Below are 8,475 nucleotides of genomic sequence, written 5' to 3'. Positions count from 1 at the left end.
GGCAGAAACGTATCGGTGAGACAATAGTAATGTAACAATACATACCTCGGTTAGGATCATCACTGCACGCTCGCCGAGTGTCAACGGGGAACCCCCCCCCAATGATGAGGATAGTCATGTTGCATTTATCAAGTCAATCTTGTCATTCATTCATTCATTTATTTAAAGTACGTAACTTGTTATACAAAGTTATTGCACTACTGCTTACTTATTACTAGCTTATTTCCATTCTTCTTATCATCGTCTTACATGGCTCCTGCATTGTTTGAACCCTTTGCACTCGAGAGGTGACTTTCATTCACCATTAGGTTTCATGCAGCAAATCTACAACACCTAATGTTTTTTTAGGTTTAATTTCTTTGGAGCTCGAAGTGTCGATAAAATGATTGTCGGCGAGGTAAAGGTGACCGTATTCTCAAATCTAGATACCTTAGAATTCATGACAATAGAATGCTAAGAAACATCTCGAGTTGCTGGTAGATGCCAGAAAAAAAAGGCCTCGAGTGCAAAGGGTTAAATACTGTTTGCAGTATTTCTTACTTCTCGTCTATTGGGGCCCGCTGGCCCCCCTCTAGCTCGGGTACCTCGGGGTTACTAAACCCGTACTGTAGCTACAAACACCGCTACAGGCCCCGAGGGCTCAAACAACGTATCCAAACAAAATCTGTTCATTTATGAAACCAAACACGAACAAGTCGCTTTAGCACATTTGACTAAAGCTTTGTAACTTTGTAAAGCTTATATTTGACAGCTGTGTAATTACCGTCGCAATTTATTTAACAATTATGCGATTAACGCGTCCAATCAAATATTACATTCGAATGAGAAATATTAGATTGTCCGAAAAGTTTCTTTCGCTTTATTAATAAGTAATACATGCACAATATTTTATGTTTTATGTTACATTGCTGAATTGTACACGATTCATTTTGCTCCATTGCTGTTACAATATGAATATCTATGAAATTAGATTGTCTATTTATAGAAACACGACCACATAAAATAATTGAGTGCAACTCGCGAAAGAAACTTTCGGGACAACCTAATATAACCATATCCACTTGCTAATTTTGTATCACCATATCACATTGGAAACCTTTTCGTGTAAGTGGACAAGCTCGAACTGTGACTTGAAAATGACGGAAATGACACCGCTGCAGCCCCTGAGGAACGTCAATCCTGTCTTGCGCTTATCCAGTCTTTACTGTATACGTTAGGCAGTAATAGAGCCAGTGCCTCATTGCACGGTCGCTGTCTCGATTACAGATAAGATTAAATTTAGACATGTTCTTTGTTCGCGGTGTCCAGCTGAAAATCTATTTTGGCTCGGATCCCACCGAGGTGTAACGCGCCACTGTTCGTTACTTCGATTATTAATGGTCTTTGCACCGAGCACCGATAAACCTGACGCGTCGGAATCGCCCCTGAAACGTAGAAAAACCATTCGCGACGACACCGAAGCGTGTCGTCGTTGCATGAACGGTTTTATTCGATCATATCAAGCCAAGCGAAGCCGGTCGATAAACTTATGGCGAAGCGTTCGCCCCGCGCCGACTGGCTATTTCATTCCTAAATCAATACAAAAGACGTCGCCAATTTTACGACGGCTACGCTTCCCTTTGATGCCCGCCACCAAAACGATCCTCCGACATCCACGGTTATCGCGCGAAACGCCAAAGGTGAGTTAGTCAACAACCTCGATGGATTTTCAACGAACTTGCCAGAGTCCTCAGCCGACCAGCGACACTCGTTGGCTGCAGGGGTTCTTAACTTCTTCAACGCTCAAGGGTTTCCCTTAATTACCCGACGCCAAAGTTGGACACTATTTAAACGAAAAAGTTCTTCGACGGGGCGTTTTTGTATGTGCGCGAGCATAAATATGCTCGCGAGCCTGAAGTACATAGATCTCGAATTATGAATTTCGTGTGGGCAGGTTGTTGAAGGGATGTTGTTTGAACGTGTGCACCCTTGCTGGTGCAAAAGAAGTAAAAAATAGTTAAAGGTGAAACAATTTTCTCTGGTTTTGAGTCTGCGGTAGAAAATAGCCATGTTTTTGTTGGTTTCTGGACCAATCGAGTGTTATTAACAACAATATTATTAATTTCAATTATCTCGAGAATTTAGAACCAAAAGTTCGGGAATTGCAATTCTAATTGTTGCTGTGTTTTGTTGTTTTTTTTCTTTTTAAATGAAACTACTTCCATATAAATGATCTCTATTCTGTATCCATCTAAAATTGTTTTATTAATTAATAGGAAGAGCAAATCATTGTGATACAACCTAATAATAAAGGATATACATTTTCGCGTATCTTCTGCATTGAGTGTGTATCAGTTCCGATTGTGTTTTTAGGTTTTCATAGAAGAATTGATAAATATAATAGATAGACATTCTGTATGGTTAAATTATACGCCAACCCCCGCACCCCTATCCTGTACTCCAAGAGCACACAGAGCATTTCTAGTTAAGAACACCCGCATTATCCTTCACAATGAGAAAAGGTGAGCTCATTACTTCTTCTTTCTACAGAGTATACTTTCCTGTTGCCACGGCAAACGAGATATTTAATACCAGTAAAAGAAGTAATTTCATTAACGTTACGGAGAAACGAGCGGATTGTTCAAAGTAAAGTTTAATAGTATGAAGTTTCAACTCTCATTCGACGTTGAATTATCTTTCTATTTACGACTATAATTTTCTTTTTTTATTAATGAAAATTTGTAATTTATCCATTTTTGTTTTAATTTTTTCCATTGCGGTACGTCTACGCTGCGTAAATCGTTAAAAATATCTCTAAACAATGTACGGGAGAATTATTGAGCATAAAAAGTTCTACAAAAAAGTCCGTGACAGCACATATCTATCTTTAAAAGAGAGCCCACATCAAACGTTTTTATGTCATGGTTTGTAGAACCAAATCAATGTAAAACTTACCTACCATTTTTTAAAGTAAAATCAATTGTTTATTCAGCTGAAGTATCTAATACGGATAAAACATGTCCTTTACAGTCAAAAATAAATTGATCAATGTATTAATTTATACGAAAAAGACTCTTAAACTTTAATTTAATTACATAAAAAGACATTCAAATTTACCGCGGAAAATGGTGTCATCATCTTGCGATGAACGGCCCAAACTAGTGTCGGACCTCTCGAGTAGTTCCTATTTTTACTGCTAGATGACGCCATTTACAGTGTATTTTACCGACTTGTCGATACATTACCATAATGTCGGTAAAAAAAACACTGCAAATGGCCCCGTCTAGCATTATAAATAAGAACTATTCGACGACAAACTTGAGCATTTTCCCGATAGAGGCGCTGATCAAACACCAAACCAAAAATTAGTTTGAACCCACAAGAGAAACTGTGGTAGTTTAAAAAAGAAAGCTAGTATGTTATAAATTGATATTGTAAACCTATAGAACATAAAGAATTTAGATTGTCAAGAAAAATAATCAAATTTATCAATTTTATTCGTATTTAAGTTGTATATTCTTTTACTTAATAATCATAATTGAAATGTTTCTGGAAACATGAAATTACAAGTATTAACAAATTCTTAGTATAAAACTGTTAAAAAAATTCTACAAATTGGAGTAAACTCAACCAGGATTATCGAAGCGCGTATCATTCGATTCGTAATAGTCATAATTCAATTATTTGTGACACTCTATGTTATACACAACCACCATGTTCATGAAGTACTTATGAAAAGAAAAATAGAAGATAATGACATAGAAGACAATAGAAAAAAATTGCTTTGTATGACGCTCTATAAAAAAGTTAAGTGTTTATGAAACTGTTGACTGTTATATACATATGACGACGCGATATGAGAATAATAGATAATAAAAGGATTTGAAAATGAGTGGTAATGTGCCCATTCATTTGCGACTTTTTCGGAAAGTAAAATATATCGATATTAAAGTAAGACAACGTATAGTGAATTACAGTGAAATTAATAATTCTTTTTTGAAAATTTAAGTAATGAATGAATGTCTGCAACCGTGATTAATAGAAAGGAAAATAATTCAAATTCATAAACTCGCAAACGCTTTTTTGTACAAAGATTTACTTTACTCTTTTTAATTGCTTTTTTTTTTTTTTTTTAATTTTTATCTTTGGCAGAATATCAATGAATCTTTTAATAAAACTGTACCAGATTTTTCCTGTACAAGTAGGTTATATGTAACTTATTTCGAGGTCCCTTTACTCGTCATTATGTTTATAACTATAATTTATTGAACAAAATATTGTAAATTGATTTAACAGTGTACAACATGCTACTCTATCTATAAAAGTCTTAAAAGTTCGTATGTACTAATTAATGTTAGACTTTTAATCAACCTGAGAAATTTTGAAAAAGAAATATTATTTTGAAATAATACTTTTCCTATCATTACACATCTCGCTCTTCAAATCAATTGTGTACAGATGCAATCTTTTTTCAAATATTTAAAGCAACGAAATTATTAAATGTTCCCTGTTAGGTTTTTTACTTATACGTATACGTGCATGTATACATACAGTCGTTATATACAGGACGTTTCATAAAATGTGATAGATTTTGGAAACAAGAGATTCTTTTAAAAAAAACGTAATTCTTAATATTTCATTATATTGCCGTGGTAATCTATACTTTCAATCATTAGCGATCGAATTTATCAGAAATTCATGAATCTCTTATTTCCTGAATGTAGCACACATTAAAAAACAGCTTGCACATACACATAATACATATATGTAATATAAAGAATCTTACAGATTATAACAGGTTATTAATTTAAAACTACAAAAGAACTCGATAGAATGTATCTATACCCTACAATTTTTAATGAAATATTTCATTAAGAAATTTTATATAAAAGATAACTACCTTTCAAGCATAAACAATTGTAACATTTACATAGATTTTTACAATTTGAAAATAGTAGACAACATCATTCGATTAATTTCACGAGGAGTCCTTTTGCAGTTCATAATACGATTTCATTCTCGTAGTAATGTAAATCTAGATAACAAAAAATATATATTTTACAGTACCGTTACATTACTATAGCTTTAAATAAATTGTTATCTTCATACAGATTACATAGTAATCTTTGCCATGACAATTATCAAATTGGATCACTGTTCTCGTAACACCGATAAACATTTTTTGAGCAATTCCGCGTGTGCCTACAAATGAAATACAAAAATAATTGTTTAAATATCAACAAATACATATATTAAATATATATACTTAAAAAAATGTATGCATCCTTACTTTTGCATGTTTTATTTCTAGTTCCGTTAATTCGATTAGATTCTTTCTAAAAGCAGCTACTCTTCTTGTTTTGAAATCCGTCAATTCTGTAAATAAAATCGTAATAACATTTATTACTCTATAAGAACTCACTAAATAAATTTTTAAAAAGGGAATAAACATAACGTACCTTCTTTTCCTTTTTCCGACATTTGTTCAAATTTTTCACATGCTTCTGTTTGAGCTTGTTCTGCCTAGATCAACAAATAAAAGAACCATTTCAAACTTCACTTAAATTTATAATATCGTAATATTTAACAAATAATATTGAATACAATATCAAAACTCCCTTTTGGCGAAAGCATATTTGTAAACAATTCTCAAAAGAAATGTAAACATTTAATTATTTTACTTTTCAAAATAAAATTGCTCATTAATTTCGTTTGCCGCAAAAAATCTGTTTCACTAGTAACATTTTTAAGACTTATGTAAATTTCTCATTTATTATTCAGAACTAAAAAGACAGGTATGTGGGAAAACAAAAGTACATGCAGATTTTCATCATGCAATAAAATAATGGTTTAATGCATAACTATTGATTTCAGTCATTGATTTCTCTACTGCCACCTCTTCTAATTAATAAAATACTATAAAAGTTAATCAAATATTGCTGTATTAATTATGAAAGTCAAAGTCATAAAAGTACTCATAATGTTGATCCATCAGATAATTTATGTGAAATAATTATATTTTGATGTACATTATGTATCAAAGTTTCATATTACATGACATGTTTGGAAACTCAAAGAACATTGTTTAAAGTATAATCCACTACAGCAAGGCAGCAAACATACAAATAGAGAAAAACACACCTCAGCAACCTCCACTGCCTTGACGAGCAAGAAAAATTAAATTTTTGGTTAGATTCTATGCATATTTAGAGACAATACACAATTTCATAGAAAATGATGATATAACCTTAATCTAGTCATTTTTGATACCTCTTTCAGATGTATTGTATCAATTTGATATGCATCTTAATGTTTAGTTAAAAGTAGTTCTACATCTTCACTTTTCTGATTTCTATGCCTTGTATAAAATTATGTAAAATAGTATACTTACAGCATGAACATCTTTATTTTTGGCACGAGCTTTTTCAAGAGCACGATTTGCAGATTCATATGCGTGTAAAGCTTTTAATCTCCTAAAAAGCAGTCGTTTGGCTGCAGCTGTATCCCTCATGTAGTAACGAAGAGTGTCTGACAATTTTAAATCTTCATCAGATGCTACTCGTCCTTCAACTTTCTATTCCATTATAACATTACAAACATGAATGGTAAGAATAAATAAATAAAATAAAATAAATCCAAAGATCTTACCCTCAATTTCTCAAAAGTTTCTGCAATTTTTGTTAAAAATTTTTCTAGTTTACCATTATCAGTTGTAGCTAATTGTAAAAGATTTGTAGAAATCTTTATATAAGAATCAGCTACATCTTTATGTTTAGCTGTTTGCCGATCTGCGCGAACTGTTGCTTCTTTTAGATTATGATGATAAGTTTGCAAAAATGTCATTTCCTGATCAAAAAAGTCATTCACATCTTTTACAGTTGCAGACAAGTAATATTCATCCGTGGTGGTAGAAAATGATTTTACCAAACCACCAAATACTTCCATTTTATTTTTTCCTAAAATAAAACAAAGGATTCATATTTTCTTTCCAAATTAGAAACTTTATCTAAACACCAATCAATGTCTTTACCTCTCACACAAAGATCTTGATCATATTCTAAAAATACTCTTAAATTATGATCATTTCGAAAAACTGGGTGGTTTGCTAGTCTTGTTAAAAACATTTCGTGCATAGCAACAGTTTTTTTAAATGTTGCTAAATACTCGCTGTAATAAAAGTATAATATTACATAAATTGGTAAACTTTAATGAAGATTATTAAGTAGGCTATAAGAATGTTTAAATACACTATTTAACTTACGCTTCCAATTCTTGTTTCATTTTATTGAATTCTTCGCGAGTCATGTTACCCTCACCCTCCCCAAGTTTTTGCAATTTTTCTCTAGATGCATCGAAATCTGGTCGTGGTGGACAAGGAGGAATCTGAAAATGCAATTTTTCTTGTATATTACTTACAGTCAAGGTTACACATTTAAGATTCAAAACTGACAGAAAGATGAGACAAAAAACATACAATATAGCCAGCATATTCTTCATTTTCTTCAAATCGATCGTGTAACCACACAAATTCTTCGTGTTGCCTTACTACTAAATTATCTGGCTTTTGAAATTCGGGTAGTGTAGTTTTCGTATGTACAGTGAATTTTACTTTATCCTTTTCGCTAAGAGCATCTGAAATATCCACCTGCAATGACTTGTCAGAGAGATCTACATTCTCTGCATGAATTGTCTGTAATTATAAATTCTCAGTATTAAAATGACAAAATCGTGAAGTTCAGGTGAAAACAACCAACAGGATATTACTGAATTTCAACGAATTATAATTATTATTTGAGCGATAAAGAAAACTAGTTGAAAAATATAAATACCTTCTTAGGAGGGACGTTACTTAAAATGTCGGTAGTATCGCATATACCGTCCTGAAACATTTTCTTCGATTAAAAACTTGCCAAGGATATTTACAACGACGTGAAAAGTTAAACCGCACAATAGTAAATTCGTTACGAAGGCAGATCGGCGGATAAGTGCAGATAAGTGATAACAGGTTCCACCTACCATCATGGCGTCCAAGCGTCTTTTTGACACGTTCTGCGTTTGACGATATATGTCTGTCAGAATTAATCAGATAATGATCTAAAACTGACGCCCGCAATGACGCGGTTGTAACCTGCAGTAGAGATTGTTATTCTTATGTTTGTATTTTCTTGCGAATAATCAACAATAGAAAACTTTCTACTGGTAAAACATACTTAACCGAATCATAACATGCCAGAATGCGGTATTCTCGAAAAACGTATGTCTGTTGATAAATGAACTGTAAGAAATAGTTATTGTTCGCAAACTCACAGATACCCTAAGACAATATCTTTCCTATTAATGTATAATTTAACAATACATGTATTTTCATTGTGAACTATATCAAACAAATAAAATAATATTTAAATTAATTTAAGAATACTTCCTTGACACGTGTATCGGACGCATAAATAATTGATTCGTTAATGAATGTCTATGAAAAGCATAAATAATTGATAT

General features: G+C 32.5%; 1 protein-coding gene across 3 annotated transcripts; it reads right to left on the bottom strand.

The window, feature by feature from the left end:
• Positions 1-4,222: 4,222 nt before the first annotated feature.
• LOC128872012 (sorting nexin-6) lies at positions 4,223-8,236 on the bottom strand. Of its 3 annotated transcripts, XM_054126767.1 has the most exons (11): positions 7,996-8,236; positions 7,809-7,859; positions 7,454-7,669; positions 7,241-7,362; positions 7,010-7,146; positions 6,628-6,935; positions 6,371-6,553; positions 6,121-6,138; positions 5,439-5,502; positions 5,270-5,355; positions 4,223-5,181 (listed from the first exon to the last, which is right to left on the bottom strand). In XM_054126767.1, the coding sequence occupies exons 1-11, from the start codon at positions 7,999-8,001 to the stop codon at positions 5,131-5,133; spliced, it is 1,242 nt and encodes a 413-aa protein (XP_053982742.1). In that variant the 5' UTR covers positions 8,002-8,236; the 3' UTR covers positions 4,223-5,130. The 3 variants fall into 3 exon arrangements, with proteins under 3 accessions (XP_053982742.1, XP_053974434.1, XP_053990699.1); XM_054118459.1 differs by lacking the exon at positions 7,996-8,236 and having other exon boundaries at positions 7,809-7,989; XM_054134724.1 differs by lacking the exons at positions 6,121-6,138; positions 7,996-8,236 and having other exon boundaries at positions 7,809-7,989.
• Positions 8,237-8,475: the final 239 nt, after the last annotated feature.

Source organism: Hylaeus volcanicus, chromosome 1 (assembly GCF_026283585.1).
Source record: "Hylaeus volcanicus isolate JK05 chromosome 1, UHH_iyHylVolc1.0_haploid, whole genome shotgun sequence".
Taxonomy (NCBI): domain Eukaryota; kingdom Metazoa; phylum Arthropoda; class Insecta; order Hymenoptera; family Colletidae; genus Hylaeus; species Hylaeus volcanicus.
Note: the sequence above shows the minus strand (reverse complement) of the source record. Positions and strands in the feature narration are given on the sequence as shown.

Bases quoted from the DNA above. Each gene is read 5' to 3' on its own strand.
- LOC128872012 (XM_054118459.1), bottom strand. From the start codon at position 7,868: ATGTTTCAGGACGGTATATGCGATACTACCGACATTTTAAGTAACGTC. The intron at 7,670-7,808 runs GTATTTATATTT...TTATAATTACAG, and splicing joins GTAACGTCCCTCCTAAGAAG to ACAATTCATGCAGAGAATGT. The intron at 5,182-5,269 runs GTAAGGATGCAT...TTTCATTTGTAG, and splicing joins TAGAAATAAAACATGCAAAA to GCACACGCGGAATTGCTCAA.